Below are 26693 nucleotides of genomic sequence, written 5' to 3'. Positions count from 1 at the left end.
TTGCAGCAAGTCAATTAAATACAAGGTTAATCCGAGCCAGTCCAACATCCAAGAGAACTGTATGCGATGAAAATATTGTACCTCAAGTGAATTTTAAAACACTAAAAGACTAACAAACTGAAAATAAACAGGAATCAGGGGCAAAATTCTCCGACCCAGCCCGGGACCGGCGAAAATCTCACCCCTGCCATGGCCGGAATTCTCCACCACCCGGGAATTGGCGGGGGCTGGAATCGCACCGCGCCAATCGGCGTGCCCTCTGCGCTGATCGGCGTCCCCCTGCGGCGATTCTCCGGCCCGCGATGGGACGAAGTCCTGCCGCTGAGTGGCCTCTCCCGCCGCCGTGGTTTCAACCACCTAGATAGCAGTGGGATTGGCGGCTCGAGCGGGCCCCCGGGGTCCTGGGGGCTGGGGGGCACTCGGACCCGCGGGGGGGGAGGGGGTGCCCCCAGGGTGGCCTGGCCCGTGATCAGGGCCCACCGGTCGGCGGGTGGGCCAGTGCCGTGGGGCACTCTTTTTCTTCCGCCATCGCCATGGCCTCCACTATGGCGGAGGCGGAAGAGAACCCTCCTACCGTGCATGCGCCGGTGGTGACGTCAGCGGCAGCTGACGCTTGGTGCACGCGCGAACCGGCGAAGGCCTTTCGGCCAGCCCGGACGCCAGCCGGCGAGCGTCAAAGGCCATTGGCGCTGGTTTTGGTGCCGGTCGGCGTGGCGCCAACCACTCCTGCGCGGGCCTAGCCCCCAAAGGTGCGGAGAATTCCGCACCTTTGGGGAGGCCCGACGCCGGAGTGGTTGGCGCCACTCCGCTACGCCAGGACCCTCCGCCCCGCTGGGTAGGGGAGAATCCCGGCCCAGATCTTCTAAAAACAAATTAACTCTGACACTCAGTTTGGTTCTAATATTTTAATAAAGTTGTCAGTGTTTAAAGTTATTTAAGAACAGTTAATGGCAGTTAATAGTTGATCTTTTAGAAATTCAAGGTGCAGAGGTCCAAATCCTGAGACCAACTCTGCCTTTAACATTAAAAGTAGAACCAAGATTTGTGTCTATTTAATTAGAACAAATCTAAACTGTACAAGATTGGCAGATTTTCATACAATTGCTGGTAAAGGTTCCATAAGGTGACCCAGTGACCCCACTGCCACACACATACAATCAAAATTTCATAGCATGACCCAGTGGCCCTACTATTATAGACTGTGATACCAGCCAGACACTGTGACCCAACTATAACCTACACTGACTGGTTTTATTAGCATGACATACCGACTATCCATATAATTTTTACCTACTCCTGCCCTCCACCCCATGGCTAGCTAATCAGCCAGTCTCTTTTAATGTTTCGATTTGATTTTCACAGACGCACACTCAAAAAGTACACAAATAAAACACTTGCATTCTGTGCAAATCTGCCTCCAGTTCACAGAATAGCAGAAATTCACAGCTGAGCCAAAGCCTCTCTTCTCCACTTCTGTCTTCCCTGCCCATTTACTTTCCAAACCTCCATCCAGATTTTGACAGTCATAAAGGTTGGTGAATATGATCACATTCTGGCTGGTTTAATAGGTACTATGTATAGTAAAGGTAATTGGACGAAACTGTGCCGAGGAGCACAAAATTGTACAGAATGGGAGTTTGGCTCTTGGTACAGGGACTGAGTGAGTCGATAACAGAAACAACTTGTTCAGAGGACTGAAAGCTAGCCACTCAGCCACAAATGTTGTGCCAAGGAAGGTCATGGGGAAAATATGGTGACCTCACTGTTGACTGGGAGCATGTCACAGATCGTCCATCATGGCCAGTAAGTCATCCCCTTTACTGCGATTGTGCCTGGGCTGCTCCTGGACATGGAACTCTCCCATTATTCGTGTTAACTCTTCGTGCTGCTGCTGGTCCTGTAGAGAGAGATAACACATATTAGCTGACCAGTGGTCTTCTGTCTTATAAGTAGATCGATCAGCTGAGTGGGTAAATGCCTGTGTGCAGTGTGATATTGTTTAGAAACTGGGTCCTGAGGCTAGATCCCTGGTTTGATTGCTGAATAGGCTCTTCTCAGCCAAATGGGGAAGCATGACAACTGACATCACTGTTGATATAGGTCATAAACCAGCCCTTTGGTGCTGTTCAGTCAATGTGTGTGAGCACACAACAGGATTGGGCTTGTATGTAACTACCAACACCCTTTCCACAACGCACATGTTTGAATTGGTTCATGTGACCATTTAGCTGAAATAGCAAAAGTCAGCGAGTGCCAACAGCTATTAAAATATTTGTTGATTGAGAGAGGGGGGGGGGGGGGGGGGAAATTACAGTTGCATACATTCATTAAAAGGTAAGGTGCAGCTGCTCCAAATAGCGATCTAATATCATTCTGCTCACCTGAGAGACCTGTATGTCGATCACTTCATCGGAAAGGTCTGGAGGCCTCACGGCCGCTGCATGACTATAAGACAAAAATAGGTCAAAAGATAACTTGCTGCAGCTATAAATAGTCTGCTTCATTCTTTAGAACAGATCAGACTGCAACAAGCAACTCTTCTCGTTTCACATAGAGTCATAGATGTTTACAGCATGGAAACAGGCCCTTCGGCCCAGCTTGTCCATGCCACTAAGTTTCTATAACAAAGCTAGTCCCACATGCCTGCATTTGGCTCATATCCCTCTATACCCGCTCTGCCCATGTAACTGTCTAACTTTTTTAAAGGAACAAATTGTACCTGCCTCTACCACTGCCTCTGGAAGCTCGTTCCAGATGCTCACCACCCTCTGTGTAACACAATTGCCCCTCTGGTCTATTTTGTACCCCTCCGCTCTCACCTTAATCCTATGCCCTCTAATTCTAGACTCCTCTACCTTTGGGAAAAGATGTTGACTATCTACCTTATCTATGCTCCTCATTATTTTATAGACCTCCATAAATTCATCCTTAAGCCTCCTGCACTTCAGGGAAAAAGTCCCAGCTTATCCAGTCTCTCCGTATAACTCAGACCATCAAGTCCTGGTAACATCCTCGTAAATCTCTTCTGCACTCTTTCTAGTTTAACAATATCCTTCCTATAATAGGGTGACCAGAACTGAACACAGTATTCCATGTGTGGTCTTACCAATGTCCTGTACAACTTCAACAACACGTCCCAACTCCTGTATTCAATATTCTGACCAATAAAACCTAGCATGCTGAATGCCTTCTTCACCACCCTGTCCACCTGCGACTCCAGCTTCAAGGAGCTATGAACTTTACCCCTTGATCTTTTTATTCTGTAACTCTCCCCAACTCCCTACCATTAACTGAGTAGGTCCTGCCCTGATTAGATCTACCAAAATGCATCACCTCACATTTATCCAATTTAAACTCCATCTGCCAATCGCCAGCCCACTGGCCCAATCTTATATAACCTTTCTTCACTATCTTATATAACCTTCTTCACATAACATAGTATAGACCAGGGGCTGGATTCTCCCAAAATGGGGCTATGTCCCCACGCCAGTGTAAAAACGGTTTCGCACAGCAGCGGCCTTGCCGAGCGCCATGGCGAACTTGGACCGCGGAGGCAGCTCCATAAAGTGCCCCCTCCCCCCCAACCACCGACCGGATGTGTGCCCCTGCATCGGGCCGGCCCGATCTGTACCCCGGCCACCCATAAGGCCCCCCCTGGTGTCCAATCCCCCCCGCCCCCCCCCACCAGGGTGGCCGCGGACTGAGTCCGCAGCCATCACGCGAGAGTCCCGGTCGGGAGTGGAGGTTCGCTGGACGGGCCTCTGGGAATGGGGGCCGCGCGGCGTAATTCGCGGACACGTGGATATTCGCGGCCTGAAGAATCGCCGGAGCGACGCCAGGCCCGATTCCTTCGGGAAAGTCGATTCTCCGCCTCCGCGCCAAACGCGATTTTGGTGCGGGGCTGCAGAGAATCCAGGCCCAGGTTTCTGTTTCCGCTGTACCTGGTTAATATTGTTGTATTATGGTAATGGTCAGGGTCTTGTTGGTAATGATTTATGGTAATACTGTATTACTGCTACCTCCACTGGACTCAGATCCAAAGGCCTGGTTTATATTGAGGCCTTAGATTGGAACCTTGCCACATTGTGGCAAACAGCTCAGATTTCCCTCTCTTAAAGAGGCACTGTCCCTGTGATCTTCCTGCAGCGTGTAATACCAACACAACAATTCCTGTGTGTGTGTGTGTGTGCGTGGAGGATTAAATAATTCCAAGTTTTATTATTTTCGGCCCTAGTTTTGGGTTAACTTACATTCGGCATCATTTCCCTGTTCAGAATATAAATAGTAAAACTGCTCTGGGCCTCTGCAACCTCTTAAAGGCGCCACTAGAATGTGCAACTCCCAATTGTAACTTTTCTTTCCTGCTATAGGGAAATGTCAGAGTCATTGTGAGATGTGAAAATTCTGCAATTGATGTTCGTGAGTACGTGCACAGTGTGGTGTGCATGCATATGGGAGAAAGTATATGAATGTGGATGTGTGCGTGAGGGAGTGTCTTGCTGTGAGTGCATGTACATGGGTGCGCATGGAGGTTACATCTGTATGCACACAGGTATCTGTGGAAAAGGACATGTGGATCACAGAACCCATACAGTGCAGAAGGAGGCCATTTGGCCCATCGAGTCGGCACCAACTTTTGGAAAGAGCGCCCTACCTAGGCCCATGCCCACACCCTATCCCCATAACCCAGTAACCCCACCTAACCTTTTGGATACTAAAGGACAATTTATCATGGCCAATCCACCTAACCTGCACATCTTTGGACTATGGGAGGAAACCGGAGCACCAGGAGGAAACCCACGCAGACATGGGGAGAACGTGCAGACTCCGCACAGTCACCCGAGGCCGGAATTGAACCCACGTCCCTGGCACTGTGAGACAGCAGTGCTAACCACTGGATATACATGTGCATATATGCGAATATAAATCTTGTCCCTATGAAAGATTTTTTTAAAATACAGCAGTCAACTTACTCTTCCTCCTCATCTGTGCCAAACAGATTGAGCCGAAATCCTGGCTCAGTACCAATAGGCTTCTTGATCTCTAGGCCTCCCATTAACTGTGCCAACAGGTTCAGCTCCTCCTTAGCAAGTGGATTGGGAGCTGCATTCTCCTGGAACGAAGAACAGGAGACAATGACAATTTTTCAAAAGCAAACAAGCAAGAAAATGATGGATTACAGGGAGGAATCTGGCTCAAATTGGCATGACAGCGTCAATAACTCAGTATCAAGCCAAAGTGCTGATGTTAAATGGATTGATTTGGATTCATAGCAGAGAAATTATCTGGTACTCACTGGTATTGAGACTGCGAACAGGAATGCAGTTAATGCATTCCAACAATTGGCAAAAAGAGAGAAAGAATAAACTTTTTAGCACCTTTTTCTGACCTCAGGGCTACCAAAGCACTTCATAGCCAATGAAATACTTTTGAAGTATAGTGAACATCTGTTATAACATAAGAAATATGCTTAAAATAAACATATATTTAGTCAACTTAAAAGAAGTAAAAGAGTAAAAAGCAAGTTAGATTCTGGAATCTATGGACTCAAAATGTTAACTTGTTTCTCTCCTGATTGATGTTGGTTGAGATTTTCCAGTGCCCTCATTGCTGAGGGGTGACCATTGACCAGAAACTCAACTGGACTAGCCATATAAATACTGTGCTTGAACAGCAGGTCAGATCTAGGAATCCAGCAGTGAGTAACCCACCTCATGACCCCCATGACAGTAGCAACTCACCAAAGATCCTTAATAGCACCTTCCAAACCCACAATCTCTACCATCCAGAAGAACAAGGGCAACAGATTCACAGGAAAATAACCACCTGCAAGCTCCCCTCCAAGGCATCCTAAATTGGAACAATATCATCGTTCCTTCACTGTCGCTCGGTCCAAATCCTGGAACTCCCTCCATAACAGCACTGTGGACCTTCCTACACCACATGGAGTGCAGCAGGTCAAGAAGGCAATTCACCAGTGACTTCTCAAGAACAATGAGAGATAACCAACAAATGCTGGTCCAGCCAGTGGTACCCACACCCCTCGACAAAAAACAAAAAGTGATGACAGCTGTCGCTAGCCTAAAAAGGGGCTTTGGCCAGATGAGGGGCAGGATTCTCCGTTGCTGGGCAGCAAGGTGGTGCAGTGGTAGGCACTGCCATGGCGCCGAGGTCTCATGTTCAATCTTAGCTCTGGGCCACTGTCTGTGTGGAGTTTGCACATTCTCCCCATGTTTGTGTGGGTTTCACCCCCACAACCCAAAGATGTGCAGGTTAGATGGATTGACTACACTAAATTGCCCCTTAATTGGAAACAAAATAAATAATTGGTACTCTAAATTTATTTTAAAAAAAGAAATGGGGATGTTCACTGATGTTTGCAGAGTGTTCAGTACCACATCTAAATTGCCTCTTAATTGAAAAAAATTAATTGGGCACTCTAAATTTACAAAAAAAAAATTGTTAGAGGTCAAAATAAGGCTGAGACTGTTTTACTGAGAAGAAGGTGCAAGGTATTTTTCCTTGGAGACAATGGCAGGAGCTTCTGAGTTTACAATGAGTAGACCATGGATCTCCCAAAGTTCAGGAAAGGGGCTGTTGGTATTGGGTTGTAAACAGTGGTTCTATTACCTATCCATTTACTTCTAAGTTGAAAGTGAGTTGGGATCAAAGATAGTTAATAAGCAATTCCACCTGGATACAAGGTTCATGTTGCCAAGGGGAAGAGGGGAGAGGAAGCCATTTTGAGATCGGAATGCAGACCTTTGTCCAAATCTACAAGTATCATAGACAAACAGCAATTTGTTTTAGGATAGTCAGTGGCCATCTGAGAGGAGGCGAGCAGGAGATAGAGGCAAACAGTCCTGCAACTGAAGCAGACAATGTGCTTACTCTATTACTCACCAATCAGAATGTGTGTGGGAGAGAGCTCACACCCAGATTGAAGAGGCTGAGTTTGTGAGGACTTAAGTTAGGCTTGGAAGATTCCCCTAGCTTGGGCTAGAAGGAAGGAGTCTCAGTTTAACCCTCACAGCAAAGGTCAGTGCTAGAATTAAAAGTTGCTTGACTGGTAAAGTAAAACCGAAGCAACCCATTGGAAGCTGTGAGCGATTGTGAACAGTTGCGATACGCGTAATTCTGTGGCGTGTGGTATGTGAGGCAAGTATGAATGGGGAATGTTCCTCTTTGTGGTTTAAAGCATAAGTTGCCTACAAAAAAAATATTGTATTTAGTCAATTGTGCTTGATGAAACGAAACTTGATTCTTTTAGTTAGTAACGAGAAGCTCAAATCTGTAGATGTTTTTCTTAGAGAAGAGAATGTTGAAAGAGTACAGGTATTTAACAAATGTATTCAAAATCATGAAGGGTCTGGACAGAGGAGGTAGGGAGAAACTTCCCATGAGTGGAAGGATTGAAACCCAGAGAACATCGATGTAAGGTGTTGAGCAAAAGAAACAATGGAAATGTTAGGAAAAACATTTCCACACAAGAGTGGTTACGATCTGGAATTCATTCCTGAGAGTGTAGTTGAGACAGATTCAATTGTGGCTTTCAAAAGAGAATTGGATCATTATCTGGAGAGGAAATATTTGCAGGGCTACAGAGAAAAATACAGTGGCACTAGTTGAATTGTTCTTGCAGAGGGCGAACACAGACACAATGGGTTCAATGGCCTCTTTCTGCTGTAACCATTCTATGATTCTACAACATGCCAACCAATAATTTAGAATTGGCAGCACTCCCACAAAATATACAATGTTATTAAGGGAGGTGATCCACAGGTCAATCCAGGTTGATAGTGATTAGTGATCACATTTTACTTGCTAAAGTTTTACAAAACCACAACCAATGATGGGTATTTAACACACATTCCTCATTTCTCACCACCTTATGTGATCTGGGGCTGAGGAAAGAGGAAACAAAACTCTGAACAAATGTCAAAAGGTTGTGTGCAGATCACCCCACCCATGAGTCACAAAAAGAATGAGTAAGTGGTAAAGAATAACAATGAGTGTTGGATTGGGGGAAAATCTTTTCCTATCCTTTCCAATCAAAATTCCAAAATGCCTCCTCTGCTCTGTGATAGTTAGTCCGCTTTGCAAGGTTCTACAATTAGTTCATTTTGTTGCACATTTGAATGCTTTATTTGCAGAGGACAGGATTTCATCAAGATCGAGGTCTCAGAGAAAATTCAGAAAGCTCTGAAATATTGTATAAGACCATCTGAGACAGAACGTAATACAGGAGATTTGGTGTATTAAAAAAATGAAAGTCATAGGGAATGGAAAGGTCTTGATAAGGTAACCGGCCAAGATGCTAAGACAGTACCTGTTATATTGTGTACACTAAGATGAATGCTGCCATCATCAGTATGAGGTGATGTCATCAGTCAGCATGGGTTTGTTGTATAGTCCATGAGGTCTGGTTGAAGGACCTGTTCATTGCTGCTGCCAGATTATGTGTACACGCTGCAGTTTATTTTATATTATTGAAGGAAAGGCTAGTCAGCATTTAAAACACACACATCTACCTCGCCAACAGTATCTATCAAACATGGTAATCAAATTCATTTCTCACGATTAATTAGAATTGTCATTGAGCAGCTGATAGGGAGTAAATGAAGCACCTTGTACCACATTTGGTCATACGTTTTATGAAGTTCCTGAGGAACATAATACAGCATATTAAGGGGTTGGGTAGTGGTCAAAGGAGTGCATGACACAGTCAGAACTGTCAAATCTGAAGAACAATTATCCTGAGTAGGTTCGCGGGTGACATATATTCTTGAAAAGTCCAGTAAATGGAGGGATGTGACAATTATGGGACATGCAGGAAAAGCTCCTGACAAGTTTACATATTGGCTGTATGTTCAGAGGATGGCCAATGAGTGAGGTCCATGGACTGGTAGCATGAAATAAAGAGTGCAGAGTAAGAAAGCACAGCACATGTAATGACAAGTCCATAAGTGATTCTTGCATCAGGAAATTATCACAGAACCTGCAGTAGTGCAAGACGGTGATCTTACAGTAGTGAGCCTACCAGCCGTAAAGGTAGAGGCCATAGCTTGAATAGGTTACGCAATGAAATACAGACCATAGGACAGTTTCTGAACAGAACTGGAAGCAACATTCTCATGACCGTGAAGTTTTGGTAGCTGCCAATAAACTCAAGGATAAACTAACAAGAGGCAAAAGAAATTGAATTAGATAGTTGGAGAGAGTTTTGAGTTGATTCTCAGGTACCAAATAAAAGACAAACTAATTTGTCATATTCATTGAAAAGTGTCCTTGCATTTGGGACTTGAGGCTAGAGGTCGAGGCTCTGAGAAATGACTGGGTGATGTAGATGTCAGAAAAACAATATTGAAATTCTTTTTAACTCTTCATGGGAGTGTCTATTAAAAGCTTTGTTTCTGCTGGGTGAAACTTTTCATACAGTTTCTGAAGCCAGCCAAAAGAATGGCAGCAGATGCAGAAGTAAAACTAAGAAAATGTTCCTCAAATGTGTCAATCGCCTGAACTGCTGTTTCGAGGATGTACTATCATTCATTCAGATCTGTTCTGAAAATAGACTGTGTTCAACCAAAAGTAGACTACACAATGGGTACGATCCACCAGCCGCGTTGAGCTCTCTCTTGAGCGCGGTGCAGCCGGTGAATGCTAAAAGAGCCCTCAAGCGGGCTTCCCAACAGTCTTCACGCCTCACGGGATTCACCCAAGTCCCATGAGGCGTCGAGACCAAATCCCACCCACAAGGGGTGGGACCAAACGGCGCATGCCGTAGCCAGTTTTAAACTGGTTTTGGTGAACTTACCCAGCATCCACCAGTCACCCTCGTTCCTCCGTCCTCCCCATTCAGCACTGGTGCACACAAATATGGACCAGGAGGAACGGCACCCAGCGGGTCTCTCGGGCCATCGGAGACTCCTGGGTGGTCAGGGTCAGTGCAGGGTGGCTCCTGGCCCTCCCCGGAATGTGGGCACCTTGGCACTGTCATCCTGGCGCTAAGGTGCCTGGTTGGCATTGCCAAGCTGGCAGGAGCAATGCCTGTGTGCCAGGGTGGTAGGGCAAGGGCGCACAGGTGCCAGGGTGGTACTGCCAAGTGTCAGGGGCCGAAGAGGGCCATGCCCATGAAAGAAGGTGGAGGGGGGTGGTTGAAGGGTGGGGGTGTGCAGGGCAGGTAAGTAGGGGCCTCCGGGATGTTGATGGGGATGATGCATGGGATTCCCACTTGGGGGGTGGTAGTGTAGGGTATTGCCCATATGTGTGGGGGTGTGGGGGACCCACAAGCTCATTTAGAGATTGGGGCTCCTTTCAAAATGGCGGCCCGATTTAGAGTTCAGTTCCCAGTTCCTCAGTGCTAATCAAATTCTAAGTGTGGGCTAAACCAGTAAGAAACTCCCCAGGGCCCCAAAAAAATGACTAAGTGTCATTGAATAGCGGTGGGGAACTCGCCAGCAGAGCCGCTGGGAAACTCCCTGAAAAACCCGCCACAAATAAACTTGGAAAGTGTTCTGGAAAATCGTGCCCAATGTTTCGTTCAGGCATCTTCAGTGGCACATGTTGTTGGGTGATACTGTGGAGGCTGAGAGATGTGCTATTAAGTTGATTGATAGTAGAATTTAAAATTGGGAGTCAGGGTTTATGAGGCTTTTAAATTTGTTGATTTGGATTTAGATGTAGCAGAGTAGGTCTGCAATAACGTTAAATCAACAATCCTATTTTAGAGAGTGTTATACTGTTGAAGTGGGTTTCCAAGGGCAGAGGCACCTGTGATAAATATTATGCAATTCACGTGTATTTCCAAGTAAAATACATATATTCATATCTAACAGTTTGTAAGGCATCAGGGAACATGGGAATCAAGCTACCCAGCTTGACCACATTCCTTATATGGGCTGTCTCACGCAGATACACACAAAAGCACACAGAGCAGAATGTTGCCCTTAGGGCAGATGTTCTTGTGGAAAGTAGATGATGATGATACCAGCCTGTACAAGGTTATGCCCAAGACCCAAGGACGGAAGACAAGGGGGTTTAGATTATGTCACAATACCATGAGTAACCCCCAGCTGTCCATGAGCTGATCATGCAGCCCCCTAAAGTCTGGTAATCAATTTCATTGGCCCAAAACGGTCAACATATGTCATCTATAATCATTAGGATTGGTTTGTGTCTAACAGGATAGGCTCAGTAACTGTTTGAAATAGTATAAATATTGGTGAATGTCTTAGTTCAATGGAGAAATATCTGGATCGCCCAGAGACTCGTTTCCTGCTAGCGTAATTTCAATAAACTGTTTGGCGATTGGAATGGACTCGAGTGTTGAGTAATTCTTTCAGATTCATTCACGCTAATACTCCCATCCCTGATATTCTTAGTATCATCAATGAAACTTCATGCCACATCTAAAAGAATAGGCAGAGCAATTACAAAGCTTAATTGGTCAAGTTGAATCGGTTGACTCAGATCAGGTAAGATGCTAGTTTTGACACACTCGTATTAAATACTAGAGTGAAATGGAGAATAATTTAAGGGCAAATAACATTATTGCAAATAATTAAATTTGGACTTCCGGTGGCAGCCATGGAGTGAGCGGTCAGATATTTGGTAGCTGCCGCTCATGGTGGTCTTTTTGTGGCTTTTACCTCGGTTTGTAGCAGGAATTTTGGAGGAAAAAGGTGTAGAAGTGAGAGCAGAAGGGAGTGACCCCTAGTTTACGGAGCGGCGGACCGGAAGTACACGGAAAAAAGCAAACCAGTTCGCTGAGGCAGGCGAGGAGCTGGCAACGCACATGGAGATGTCAGATGGGCAGGGGCAGGGGCAGGGTCCGGCCCTGCCTTTGTTCACCGAGCAATGGAAGGAAAGTTTGGAGGACCTGGCCCGGGTGGTGGACTCGATCAAGGCAGTGGTTGACCGCGTTGAGACGAGACTGGCAGCCCACGTACAGGTGATTCAGAGGTTGGAGGAGCTGGCAGGGGAGCTTGAGGAACAGTCTACCTTGACGGCAGCGGAGATGGGACTGATACAAGACCAGCAGAAGCGACTGCTAGGGAAAGTGGAAGAGCTGGAGAACCAGGTATACACATTGATGAATTTCTTAGTTCAATGGAGAAATATCTGGATCGCCCAGAGACTAGTTTCCTGCTAGCGTAATTTCAATAAACTGTTTGGCGATTGGAATGGACTCGAATGTTGAGTAATTCTTTCAGATTCATTCACGCTAATACTCCCATCCCTGATATTCTTAGGATCATCAATGAAACTTCATGCCACATCTAAAAGCGCTGTTTGGTCCCACCCCTTGTGGGTGGGATTTGGTCTCGACGCCTCGTGGGATTTGGGTGAATCCCGTGAGGCGTGAAGACTGTTGGGAAGCCCGCTTGAGGGTTATTTTAGCATTCACCGGCTGCACCGCGCTCAAGGGAGAGCTCAACGCTGGTGGATCGTACCCATTGTGTAGTCTACTTTTGGTGAACACAGTCTATTTTCAGAATGAATGTTCTCGTAGGCAGAACATCCAGATCCTGGGCCTGCCAGGGGTGGTGGTGGTGGGTGGGTGGTGGGGGGGGAGCGAAGGAACAGATGCTGGTGCATAAGTAGGGAAGATGCTGGAGAAGTTGATTGGTGAAGGTGCGTTTCACCGGCCGTTTGAGGTGATCAAGCCCACAGGGCGGTGATGCGCAAGACCCGGGCGGGGGGGTGGGTGGGGGGTGGGGGGAGCTGCCGGGGAGCGATGGTGGTACGGTTGAATCGGTTCCTGGATAAGGAACGTATCATGAGGTGGGCCAGGCGGATGAGGCGATGCAACTGGGAAGGTGTCAAGATCCGTTTCTATCAGGACCTGGGGGCAGAGCTGGTGAAGAGGAGGACGAGCTTCAACAGGGTCAAGTCGGCCCTGTACAAGAGGGGCGTAAAGCTCGGAGTACTGTACCCGGCTCGCCTAGGGGTGACCTATGGGGGCCGGGAGATGTGCTTTGGCTCGGCGGAGGAGGCAGTGGACTTCATGAGAGAGAATGGACTGGCAAGAGAAGGAGGACCTTGAACTTTGATGGAGAAGTGGAGTGAATGTACTGTACTGTGAAAAGCTTTGTTTTTGGTGTTCGGGTTTCTTTTGTTTTTCTGCTTTTTGGGGTTAGGCTGGTTTACAGTTCTCTGTTGAGGGATGAGGGGTGGATCTCTGTGTTCGGACCTTTGGGAGGGATTGTCTGTTTTTACTTCTTGCCTTTGTTTTGATTGTTTGCACTAAGAGCGGGGGGAGAGGAATCTGAAGATCTGTGGGGGGGGGGGGTATAATACTACTGACAGGGAGGGGACTTTCAAAGTGAAGGTGGAGGAGGGTTGATGACAGTGGTTACCTGGGGGCGGACCAGGGGAGGTGCGGGACATGGGCCGAAGACTGGCCTAGGAGAGGCTATAGCTGATCGAACGGGCGAGGGGCGGCAAACCCCCCCGACCAGACTGGTTACGTGCAGCGTTCAGGGACTGATTGAGCCAGTCAAAAGGGCCCGTGTGTTCACACACTGGAGGCAATTGAAGGCGGACGTGGTCACGTTGCAGGAGACACACTTGAAGGTGGGGGATCAGATTAGGTTAAGAAAGGGATGGGTTTTGCACGTGTTCCAATCGGGGTCAGACTTTAAAACGACAGGGGTGGCGACCTTGGTTAATAAGCGGGTGGCATTCGAGGTGGGGAATATAGAAGCGGACCCGGGGGTGGATATGTTCTGATTAGTGGGAAACTGGAGGGAATGGCCAGCCATGGTGTTGGTAAATATATATGCCCCGAACTGGGATGACGTGGAGTTTGTTAGACGGGTACTGGAGAAGATTCCGGACCTAGATTCACATCGACTGATTATGGGGGGGGAGATTTCAACATGGCTCTTGACCCAAGGTTGGACCAGTTGAGTTCTAGGTCTGGGAAGGTACCAGCTATGGCGAAGGAGCTCATGGTGGCGGGGAGGGGGGGGTCGATCTGTGGAGATTCGGGAGGCCGAGGAGTAAGGAGTATTCATTCTACTCCCATGTGCATAAGGTGTATTCCCGGATAGACTTTTTTTGTGATGGACAAAATGCTGCTGGCTGAGGTGAAAGACGCTAAATATCCAGCAAGAGTGAATTATGTGTTTTGGGAATTTTACAGAAAATTGTATAAATCGGAAACCCCAGCCGGGGAGGAGGATTTTTGGGGGGGCTGAAGTTCCCATGGATAGATGAGGAGTTGGTGGAGGAGCTGGGAGCCCCAATTGGGCTTGGCAGGTTGGAGAGGTGTTGAGGGCGATGCAATCGGGCAAAGCCCCGGGAATACACGAATACCTGGCGGAGTTCTACAAGACGTTTTCCGGGCTGTTGGGGCCGCTTTTGGTAAAGGCTTTCAATGAGTCAAAGGAGTTGGGAGTGCTCCCCTCAGTGTTACCGCAATCATTGATTTCCCTTATTTGAAACGGGATAAAGATCCAGAGAGCTGTGGGTCATATAGGCCAATCTCCCTGCTAAATGCGGCCACACAGATAGAGGACTGTGTTTCGGGGGTAATAGGGGAGGACCAGACGGAATTTGTTAAGGGACGACACATGGCGTCCAACATTAGGCGGCTCCTTAATATAATAACGATGCCTGGGGAGGGGTGTGAGATCAAGGTAGTGATGGCCATGGATGCAGAAAAGGCCTTTGATCGGGTGGAGTGGAAATATCTCTGGGAGGTCCTGGGAAGGTTTGGGTTTGGGCAGGGATTTGAGGGTTGGGTCTGGTTGCTATATCAGGCACCGGTGGCAAACGTAAGGACGAATCGGGAGCGATTAGAATATTTTAGCCTGTGATGGGAGACGAGACAGTGATGTCCACTCTCCCCACTACTGTTTGCCCTGGCCAGAGAGCCGTTGGCAATGGCCATGCGAACATCAAACGTTTGGCGGGGGATAGTGAGAGAACACGGTCTCACTCTATGCGGACGATTTGCTCCTTTATATAAGGGACCCGTTGGGGGGGTGGGGGATTGCAGTAATCATGGGGATACTGGAGGACTTTGGCCGGTTCTCAGGTTACAAACTGAATATGGGCAAGAGCAAGGTTTTTGCAATCCAGGCAAGGGGGCAGGACAGGAGACTGAGGGAAATGCCATTGAATGTGGTGGAAGGGAGTTTTAGGTACCTGAGTATTCATGTGGTACAGGACAGGGGTCAGCTCCGTAAATTAAATTTGGGCAGGCTGATAGAGCAGATGAACAGGGACTTCTGAAGGTGGGGCGTGCTATCACCGTCATTGGCGGGGAGGGTACAGACTGTGAAAATGACAGTCCCCCTGAGATTCCTGTTCATTTTTCAGTGTCTCCCACTTTTCATCCCCAAGGCATTTTATAGGAAGATGAATGTGGCGATCTCGGGAAAGCCCCGCAGGTGAAGAAGGTCCTACTTGAGTGGGGGAGCGGGGAAGGAGGCTGGCCCTTCTGAACTTTATCAACTATTAGTGAGCGGCTAATATATCGATGGTTAGGAGGTGGTAGTGGGGGAGCAGTAGGTGTGGAAGTGGGTAGAGGCAGCATCGAGTCTGAAGGCTTTGTTAACGGCACCTCTGCCGTTCTCGCTGGCTCAGTACTCCACAAGCCCAGTGGGAGTAGTAGCCCTGAGGGTGTGGGGACAATGGAGACAGCCCATGGGACTGGAGGGGCGACGGTGTGGTCACCGATCTGTGCCAACCACCGGTTCACTCCCGGGGGGGGGGGGGGGGGGGGGGGGGGGGCTGCATGAGGGCTTTAGGGGGTGGCAGCAGGAAGGGATCGAGAGATTTGGAGATTTTTTCATTGAGGAGGGTTTCCTGAGTTTGGAGGAGCTATATGAAGAGTTTGAGTTGCCAGGGGAATGGGTTCAGGTACTTGCAAGTGCGGGATTTTGTCCGGAGGCAGGTCGTGGACTTCCCTCGCCTCCCACTAAGGGGGCTACAGGATGAGGTGATGTCAAAAAAAGGGGTTGGTGAGGGGAGGGTCTCGGAAACTGATGGAGTGGGAAGGAGTTCCAATACGGGAGGTGAAGAGGAAGTGGGAGGAAGAGTTGGAAGTCGGGTTATGGGGCAAGGCCCTGCGGAGAGTAAACGCGTCCTCATCATGTACCAAACATAGCCTGATGCAGTTCAAGGTGGTCCACAGGGCTCATATGACTGTGGCCTGGATGAGCAGGTTTTTTGAGGAGGTGGAGAGCAGGTGTGGGCGCTGTGGGGGAGGTCCTGCGATCCACATGCATATGTTTTGGGCATGTCCGAGGCTGAGGAGATTTTGGCAAGGATTTTTGGGTGTCATGTCAGAGATCTTGGAAGGGAGGGAGACTCCGAGTCCAGAAGTGGCAATATTTGGAGTGTCGGAAGATCCGGGAGCCCAGGGAGGGGGAAAGAGGCTGCGTTTTGGTCTTTACCTCCCTGGTGGCCCAGAGACAGATTCTGTTGGGATGGAGGAACCTGGAGCTTCCGAAGTCGGGTGTTTGGGTCAGCGACATGGCAGGGTTTCCTAGGTTGGAGAATATTAAGTTTGCTTTAAGGAGTTCACTACAGGGGTTTGCTTGCAAGTGGCAGCTGTTCATCGACTTCTTCAAGGAAAATTGACCGTCAGAAAGGGGGGTGGGGGGATGGGGGGTTAGGGGGAAAAGGGGCAGCATGGCAGTGACAAATAAGGGTAGGAAACTTAATGAAGGGAGAACAGTGAGATGGAGTAATTACATGGACCATGATAGTTAGGGTTTATGCTTGGGAGCAGATGGGTATGTTATTGCGGGTTTTGTGTTTGTTGGATCTCTTTGATTAAAATGTTAAAATTATAAATGCCTTAACAAACTATTTTCTAAAAAAAAAATTAAATTTAGAGAAGTGCATACTTAGGTTTGTGTATCAGTTGATCCAAAGAATGTGAAACTGTTATGGGAGTGGCGTTTTCAGAACCCCAAAATGTATCATGGAGTTCAACCAACCTCTCCCTTTAATGTATTGTTGCTTTTGAAGCACACGGCTTGGTCTCCAGGTGTGTATTACAATTATGGACACGTGGGGTTTTAAACACAAAACAATGTTTATTCCATGAATTCAACTTAACCTTTTTAAATAAACATTGGATCCCTTAACACCCCTTACTTCAAAGATAACCCCGAAAAAAATACAACACTAAATAATCCCTCAAAATGTTCCTTCAAACCTCCAAAAGACTTAACACCTTTAAACAGAAACACATCAGGTTAAAGACATTACTATTATGAGTTTAAATCACCCAAATGATTCAGAGATATTCTTTTCTGGCAGAGATCACAGCAGCTCCAGCTCACTGCAAACACAGACACACCCAAGCTCTTTTTCTCAAAACTGAAACTAAAACTCCCAAAATGCAGAAGTGAGCTCAACTCAGCTACCCTCGCCCTCTGACATCACTTCAGTAATATGAGCTGCACTATTTCTTAAAGGTACATTGCTTAAACATCCATTTCTTAAAAGTACTCTCACATGACAAAACTAATAATTTTTAACAATGCATAATGTATATTCCTTCCTGATAGCTATTCAGGCGCAGCTGGTTTCAGAACGGCCCAAATCATTCATTAGTGTCGCAGTGGTCCGTCCAACGCTGATTGTGATTTAAACTGAACTCTTACTATTTATGCTGGAGCTTTTGCACTTTTGGATGCCGGCTCCAGCAGGGATGCATGGACAAACACAGTCGAGAGGCAAATTGTCCAGTGGAGCCGTGCCCCCTTTACAATCTCTCCATTGAATATTTTTTTTTAATTCATAAATTTAAAGTACCCAATTCATATTTTTTTCTAATTAAGGGGCAATTCAGCGTGGCCAGTCCACCTACTCTGCACATCTTTGGGTTGTGGGGGTGAGGCCCACGCAGGCACGGGGAGAATGTACAAACAACACACAGACAGCGACCTGGGGCCAGGATCGAACCCAGGTCCTCAGCACCGTGAAGCAGCAGTGCTAATCACTGCGCCACCATGATGCTTGTCCATTGAATAAAATATACCTCCTTGATAAACAGATCCAAAAGTCCAGAAGTCTGTCAAGGTCCTCTTCTTCATGGAGACAAAAATATGAGATTGACACCGCAATTCAGCACAGAGGGAGGGGCTGCATTGTTAGGTATGTTGTTCTTTAGATGAGATATTAAATTGAACCATAGAATCCCTACAGTGTAGAAGGAGACCATTCAGCCCATCAAGTCTCTACTGACCCTTGGAAAAAGCACCCCACTTAGGCCCACTCCCCCACACTATCCCCATAAACCCGTAACCCCACCTAACCTGAACATCTTTGGACACCAATGGGTAATATATCATGGCCAATCCACCTAACCTGCACATCTTTGGACAGTGGGAGGGAAATGTGGTGCAGTGAGGTAATTCAGTGCAGAGTGGGAGAAGGTGCTTTTTCGGAGGTGCTTTTTAACCCTGGTAAGTGACTGGTAAGTAGTTTTTCTTTTCATTGTCTAATTTATTTATTTTTATTTTGAAATTGTAGTTGTATACGTTTACCTAAGGTTTAAGACATGGCAGGAGATCCCAGACCAGTGTCATGCTCCTCGTGTGCGATGTGGGAGCTCAGGGACACGTCCACTGTCCCTGGCTCTTTCACACAAGAAGTGTGTTCAGTTGCAGCTCCTGTTAGACTGCTTGACAGCTCTGGAGCTGCGGATGGACTCACTTTGGAGCATCCGCGATGCTGAGGAGGTCGTGGATAGCACGTTTAGCGAGTTGGTCACACCGCAGGTGAAAATTACTGAGGGAGATGGAAAATGGGTGACCAAAAGACAGAGCAAGAGTAGGAAGGCAGAGCAGGTGTTCCCTGCGGTCATCTCCCTGCAAAACAGATATACCGCTTTGGATACTGTTAGGGGAGATGGCTCACCAGGGGAAGGCAGCAGCAAGGTTCATGGCACCGTGGCTGGCTCTGCTGCACAGCAGGGCAGGAAGAAAAATGGGAGGGCTATAGTGATAGGGGACTCGATCGTAAGGGGAATAGACAGGCTGTTCTGTGGACGCACTCGAGACTCCAGGATGGTATGTTGCCTCCCTGGTGCAAGGGTCAAGGATGTCTCGGAGCGGCTGCAGGACATTCTGGGGGAGGGGGGGTTGAACAGCCAGCTGTCGTGGTGCACATAGGCACCAACGATATAGGTAAAAAACGGGATGAGGTCCTACAAGCGGAATTCAGGGAGTTAGGAGTTAAACCAAAAAGTAGGACCTCAAAGGTAGTAATCTCAGGATTGCTACCAGTGCCACGAGCTAGTTAGAGTAGGAATTTCAGGATAGATAGGATGAATGAGTGGCTCGAGAGATGGTGCAAGAGGGAGGGATTCAAATTCCTGGGGCATTGGGACCGGTTCTGGGGGAGGTGGGACCAGTACAGACCGGACGGTCTGCACCTGGGCAGGACTGGAACCGAAGTCCTATGGGGGGTGTTTGCTAGAGCTGTTGGGGAGGATTTAAACTAATGTGGCAGGGGGATGGGAACCGATGCAGGAAGTTGGAAGGTAGTAAAACAGGGACAGAAGCAAAAGGAAGTAAGGGGAAAAGTGCAAGGCAGAAAAGACATAGTCAAAAATCAAAAAGGGCGACATTACAAGGTACAGTGACTGAGGGAAGCTCAGTGAACAGGCCCAGTAATACTAAAAGGAATAAAACTGGAGATGTTAAGACTCAAAACCGAGGTAAAAAAAACTAACACACCATATATACTCGCGTAACATGCGACTTTTGAGCACCTAAATTGTAGCCTAAATTTGGGGGGGTCGCATGATGCGCGAGATACAAAATTCGCGGGTGTTTTACTTGCTGTTTTTTCTGATGGGAAGATGTTCAGCCACTTGCCGTTTTCATTCATAAAAACATGAATGGAAACGTCAAGTGGCTGAACATCGTCCCATCAGAATACTACTCTTCAGATTTTGACCACAGCATTCTAATGGGAAGATGTTCAGCCACTTGACGTTTCCATTCATGTTTTTATGAATGGAAACGGCAAGTGGCTGAACGACGCTAGTAAAGCCAGCTGGAAAGCTGTTCGAATCGCGAACAGCTTTCACAGCAGAATCCACTCTTCCCATCAGAATACTACCGATTGTGACCACAGCGTTCTGATGGGAAGATGTTCAGCCACTTGACGTTTCCATTTATGTTTTTATGAATGGAAACGGCAAGTGGCTGAACGACGCTAGTAAAGCCAGCTGGAAAGCTGTTCGAATCGCGAACAGCTTTCACAGCAGAATCCACTCTGCAGAAACCACACACGATGATACCATTTGGAAGTTTTAGTTTCCAAAATTAATTTCCAAAAAAGTGACTCGCATGATACATGAGGTATACCATAAAATCATGTTTTGGGGACGAAAATTTAGGGGTCGCATGATACGCGAGATCGAATGATACGCGAGTATATACGGTAAGTGTACTTTACCTGAATGCTCGAGGTATTCGGATTAAAGTAAATGAGTTGATGGCACAAATCATCGTGAATGACTATGATTTAGTGGCCAATACTGAAACATGGTTAAAGGATGGTCACGACTGGGAGTTAAATATCTGAGGGTATCAAACTATTCGGAAGGACAGAGTGGATGGTAAGGGAGGTGGTGTTGCTCTGTTATTTAAGGATGACATCCGGGCAATAGTAAGGGATGACATCGGTGCTATGGAGGATAAGGTTGAATCCATTTGGGTGGAAATCAGGAATAGTAAGGCGAAAAAGTCACTGATAGGAGTAGTCTATTGGCCGCCAAATAGTAACGTTATGGTAGGGCAGGCAATAAACAAAGAAATAACTGATGCATGTAGAAATGGTACAGCAGTTATCATGGGGGATTTTAATCTACATGTCGATTGGTTTAACCAGGTCGGTCAAGGCAACCTTGAGGAGGAGTTTATAGAATGTATCCGCGATAGTTTCCTAGAACAGTATGTAATGGAACCTACGAGGGAACAAGCGGTCCTAGATCTTGTCCTGTGTAATGAGACAGGATTGATTCATGATCTCATAGTTAGGGATCCTCTCGGAAGGAGCGATCACAATATGGTGGAATTTAAAATACTGATGGAGGGTGAGAAAGTAAAATCAAATACTAGTGTTTTGTGTTTAAACAAAGGAGATTACAATAGGACGAGAGCAGAACTAGCTAAGGTAGACTGGGAGCAAAGACTTTATGGTGGGACAGTTGAGGAACAGTGGAGAACCTTCCAAGCGATTTTTCACAGTGCTCAGCAAAGGTTTATACCAACAAAAAGGAAGGACGGTAGAAAGAGGGAAAATCGACCGTGGATATCTAAGGAAATAAGGGAGAGTATCAAATTGAAGGAAAAAGAATATAAAGTGGCAAAGATTGGTGGGAGACTAGAAGACTGGGAAATCTTTAGGGGGCAACAGAAAGCTACTAAAAAAGCTATAAAGAAGAGTAAGATAGAGTATGAGAGTAAACTTGCTCAGAATATAAAAACAGACAGTAAAAGTTTTTACAAATATATAAAACAAAAAAGAGTGGCTAAGGTAAATATTGGTCCTTTAGAGGATGAGAAGGGAGTTTTAATAATGGGAGATGAGGAAATGGTTGAGGAACTGAACAGGTTTTTTGGGTCGGTCTTCACAGTGGAAGACACAAATAACATGCCAGCGACTGATAGAAATGAGGCTATGACAGGTGAGGACCTTGAGAGGATTGTTATCACGAAAGAGGTAGTGATGGGCAAGCTAATGGGGCTAAAGGCAGACAAGTCTCCTGGCCCTGATGGAATGCATCCCAGAGTGCTAAAAGAGATGGCTAGGGAAATTGCAGATGCACTAATGATAATTTAGCAAAATTCACTAGACTCTGGGGTGGTCCCGGTGGATTGGAAATTAGCAAACGTGACACCACTGTTTAAAAAAGGAGGTAGGCAGAGAGCAGGAAATTATAGGCCAGTGAGCTTAACTTTGGTAGTAGGGAAGATGCTGGAATCTATCGTCAAGGAAGAAATAGCGAGGCATCTGGATAGAAATTGTCCCATTGGGCAGACACAGCATGGTTCATAAAGGGCAGGTCGTGCCTAACTAATTTAGTGGAATTTTCTGAGGACATTACCAGTGCAGTAGATAACGAGGAACCAGTGGATGTGGTATATCTGGATTTCCAGAAAGCCTTTGACAAGGTGCCACACAAAAGGTTGCTGCATAAGATAAAGATGCATGGCATTAAGGGTAAAGTAGTAGCATGGATAGAGGATTGGTTAATTAATAGAAAGCAAAGAGTGGGGATTAATGGGTGTTTCTCTGGTTGGCAATTAGTAGCTAGTGGTGTCCCTCAGGGATCCGTGTTAGGCTCACAATTGTTCACAATTTACATAGATGATTTGGAGTTGGGGACCAAGGGCAATGTGTCCAAGTTTGCAGATGACACTAAGATGAGTGGTAAAGCGAAAAGTGCAGAGGATACTGGAAGTCTGCAGAGGGATTTGGATAGGTTAAGTGAATGGGCTAGGGTCTGGCAGATGGAATACAATGTTGACAAATATGAGGTTATCCATTTTGGTAGGAATAACAGCCAACGGGATTATTATTTAAACGATAAAATATTAAAGCATGCCGCTGTGCAGAGAGACCTGGGTGTGCTAGTGCATGAGTCACAGAAAGTTGGGTTACAGGTGCAACAGGTGATTAAGAAGGCAAATGGAATTTTGTCCTTCATTGCTAGAGGGATGGAGTTTAAGACTAGGGAGGTTATGTTGCAATTGTATAAGGTGTTAGTGAGGCCACACCTGGAGTATTGTGTTCAGTTTTGGTCTCCTTACTTGAGAAAGGACATACTGGCACTGGAGGGTGTGCAGAGGAGATTCACTAGGTTAATCCCAGAGCTGAAGGGGTTGGATTATGAGGAGAGGTTGAGTAGACTGGGACTGTACTCGTTGCAATTTAGAAGGATGAGGGGGGGATCTTATAGAAACATTTAAAATTATGAAGGGAATAGATAGGATAGATGCGGGCAGGTTGTTTCCACTGGCGGGTGAAAGCAGAACTAGGGGACATAGCCTCAAAATAAGGTGAAGTGCATTTAGGACTGAGTTTAGGAGGAACTTCTTCACCCAAAGGGTTCGGAATCTATGGAATTCCTTGCCCAGTGAAGCAGTTGAGGCTCTTTCATTACATGTTTTTAAGGTAAAGATAGATAGTTTTTTGAAGAATAAAGGGAATAAGGGTTATGGTGTTTGGGTCGGAAAGTGGAGCTGAGTCCACAAAAGATCAGCCATGATCTCATTGAATGGCGGAGCAGGCTCGAGGGGCCAGATGGCCTACTCCTGCTCCTAGTTCTTATGTTCTTAAACCGGAGCACCTGGAGAATACCCACGCAGACAGGGGAGTGCATTCAAACTCCACACAGTCACCCAAGGCCAGAATCGAACTTGGGTTCCTGCCGCTGTGAGGCAGCAGTGTTAACCACTGTGCTACTGTGCCTTCCATCCTGATGAAGCTTGTACATGGTTAATTTATTTTTGTTCAAGGGCACCACATAGCACAAGGTTAAGGGTTCAAATTATATTAACTAATGCTGCATTAACACGTTTCTATAATCTGAATAGAACATCACCCTTTGAAATAAACAGTAGCATTTCTATTGAGTGTAAATCCACTGGTCCGACAGTTCCAAGAGAAGTCACACTTGGAAAGCGAGCATGGGTTGAACAGAGTAGCAACACTCTACTGCCAATTATCTAACCATTGCTCCCTCTCACCATGGTTACTGAGTGGGGCTGGTTTAGCTCACTGGGCTAAATCGCTGGCTTCTGAAGCAGGCCAGCAGCATGGTTCAATTCCCGTACCAGCCTCCCCAGACAGGCGCCGGAATGTGGCGACTAGGGGCTTTTCACAGTAACTTCATTGAAGCCTACTCGTGACAATAAGCGATTTTCATTTCATTTCACAAGGTGATTTTACCTATTAGTCTCTCTTTCTCTCTCTGTTACTCTCCCTCTATTGCTTTCCTTCTTTCTGTATGCCATATTAATTTTTCCTATTTCTGTATTTTTGTTACACTCTCCCAATCTTTTTCTCCCTCCTGGTCTGCACTTATTTCTCTGCCTCTGCTAACTCCCTGTTTCTGTTTTGCTCATTCTCTTTATTTTTCCACTTCTATTTCTATTCTGTGTCTTTTGCTCTCCCTCCTTTTTTCTCCTCTCCCAGTATCCACAACTAATAATTTGTCTCTCCACATCCTCACTAATCTCTGATTTATACCTTTCTATTTTCACAGGGCGACATTCCTCTCCGACTTGGGCAGGCCCCAGGCACCTTGAGAGCATATAATTTGAACCCTAACCCTTGCATTCTCTCCTACATCCCAGATTGCTACACGCTATATTATTTCCCAGCAAGCTTGTCACTCTCACCTTTCACGGCTGTATTTCCCTTTCTTTATGTTAGTAACTCCCCATCTGTGGTTCTCTTCCTGTCTCTTACCCTCTTTCTCGTACCACCAACTCCCATTTTGCTCCCCTGGTACCTCTCATCCTTTAAACATCCCATCATGCGCTCTCTCGCTGGCTTGGTGTCAACTATTGTCTGGTGGTCCTCCTGTGAAGCATCTCGAGATGTTTTATTTGTTAAATTCAAGTGATCATTGTTGTTGTTTAACTTACCTTCACCTTTAAATTGCAGACTGGCTGCTATGTATTTTACATAAAATATATTGGACATAGGGGCAGGAGTAAGCCTTTTAGACCCTCCAGCCTGTGTCCCCATTCCATAAATCTATGGCTAATCTGGTTGTATGGTCTCAACTCCATCTTCCTTTCCCCCCATAACCCTGGATTCCTTTGTCTAACAAAAACATTTCCAACTCAGCCTTGAATAAATTTAAAGACCCAGTCTCCATTATCTCCTTGAGAAGAGAATTCAACACTCCAAGGACCTAGGGCGCTATTCTCCCAAAGGGAGACTGAGTGCCGACGCTGGAGTGAAACCCAGAGTGTTTCACTCCGGCGTCGGAGGCCGCACATCGCCCCCTATTCTCCCCCAGCCACTGGGGGGCTAGGAGCGGCGTTGTGAGAAACTCGGCTGCCGGGCCTTGACGCTTGCGTCAAAGTGGCACGCCGAGAATGACGCGGGCGGCGGCGCCTAAGTGACGTCAGCCGCACATGCACAGGTTGGCCGGCTCCAACCCGCTCATGTGCGGTTGCCATCTTCCCCTCCGCTGCCCCGCAAGATGTGGTGGCTTGATCTTGTGGGGCGGCGGAGGGGAAAGAGTCCGTCTCTTGGAGACGCCGGCCCGACGATCGGTGGGCACCGATCGCGGGCCAGTCACCTCACGAGCACGTCCGTGGTGCTCGATCCACTCTCCGCCCCCCACAGGCCCCACACTTACCTGTCGCGCGATGTTCATGCCGGCAGCGAGCAGGTGCGGTTGCCGCCGGCGTGAACCTGTCGGGGTCGTCAGGCCGCTCGGCCCATCCGGGCCGGAGAATCGCTGGTCGCCAGGAAAAACAGCGATCGCCGATTCTCCGAACGGTGTGTCGCAAAACACAACACGCCATTTGGGGGGGGGGGGGGGATGCCAGGGCGGCGTGGCGTGATTCGCCCGGCCCTCCCGCGATTCTCCCACCCGGCGTGGGGAGCGGAGAATCGCGCCCCATATGAGAGAAGGGTTTTCCCCTCATCTCCATCTTAAAAGGGAGGCCTCCAATTCTTAAATTATGTCCATGAGTTTGCAGTCTCCCTCGAAAGAGGAAACATCCTCCCAGTATCCGCTCTATCCAATCCTCTAAAGATCGTTTATGTTTCAATAAGATCACCTCTAATTTTCTAAACTCCAATGGATATGTGAGTTTCTTCATAAGACAATAATAATAATCTTTCTTGTCACAAGTAGGCGTACATTAACCCTGCAATGAAGTTACTGTGAAAAGCCCCCAGTCGCCACACCTTCCGGCACCTGTTCGGGTACACGGAGGGAGAATTCAGAATGTCCAATTCACCTAACAGCACATCTTTCGGGACTTGCGGAAAGAAACCAGAGAACCCGGAGGAAACCCACGCAGACATGGGGAGAACGTGCAGACTCCGCACAGACAGTGACCCAAGCCAGGAATTGAACCTGGGACCCTGGCGCTGTGAACCACAGCACTAACTACTGTGCTGCCCCCAAGGTTTTCATCCAAGGAATAAGAATTTATGAATTCTAAAGTAATTACATATTTTATCAAATAATGAGACCAACTAGGGAAACAGTCGGGCCCATTAAGGACCACAGTGATAATTTGTGTGTGGAGCCGAAGGACGTAAATAGGGTTACAAATGAATACTTTGTGTCGGTGTTCACTAGAGAGAGGGATGGCATGGGTATAGAAATCAGGGAGACGGACTGTAATAAGGTTAAGGAGATTAACACAGGCAGAGATGTGGTCTGTTAGGCTGAAAAGTAGACAATATCCAGGGCCAGATGAAATATATCCCAAGCTGTTAAGTGAGGCAAGAGAGCAAACAGCAGGGGCGTTGGCAATCATTTTCAATTCCTCTCTGGCCACAGTGAAGGTGCAAAGGTGTCAGAGGACTGGGGGATAGCTAATGTGGTATCATTATTTAAGAAGGGAGGAAGGGATGAATCAGGAAACTGCAGGCCAGTCAGTTTAACCTCAGTGGTGTGGAAACTATTGGAAGCAATCCTGAGAGACAAATAATCTGCACTTGGAGAGGCAGGG

General features: G+C 47.0%; 1 protein-coding gene across 3 annotated transcripts in view; it reads right to left on the bottom strand.

Moving 5' to 3' along the window:
• Positions 1–890: 890 nt before the first annotated feature.
• Positions 891–26693, bottom strand: part of oscp1b (organic solute carrier partner 1b) — an 80459-nt gene continuing 54656 nt past the window's right edge. For all 3 annotated transcript variants that reach the window (XM_038801716.1, XM_038801697.1, XM_038801708.1), the window contains 3 exons: positions 4974–5113; positions 2382–2445; positions 891–1897 (listed from right to left, as the gene is read on the bottom strand). In XM_038801716.1, the coding sequence (XP_038657644.1) occupies positions 1781–1897; positions 2382–2445; positions 4974–5113 (321 nt within the window). In that variant the 3' untranslated portion in view covers positions 891–1780. The remainder of the gene's footprint in view (positions 1898–2381; positions 2446–4973; positions 5114–26693) is intronic.

This window comes from Scyliorhinus canicula, chromosome 1, assembly GCF_902713615.1.
Source record: "Scyliorhinus canicula chromosome 1, sScyCan1.1, whole genome shotgun sequence".
Lineage (NCBI taxonomy): Eukaryota > Metazoa > Chordata > Chondrichthyes > Carcharhiniformes > Scyliorhinidae > Scyliorhinus > Scyliorhinus canicula.
Note: the sequence above shows the minus strand (reverse complement) of the source record. Positions and strands in the feature narration are given on the sequence as shown.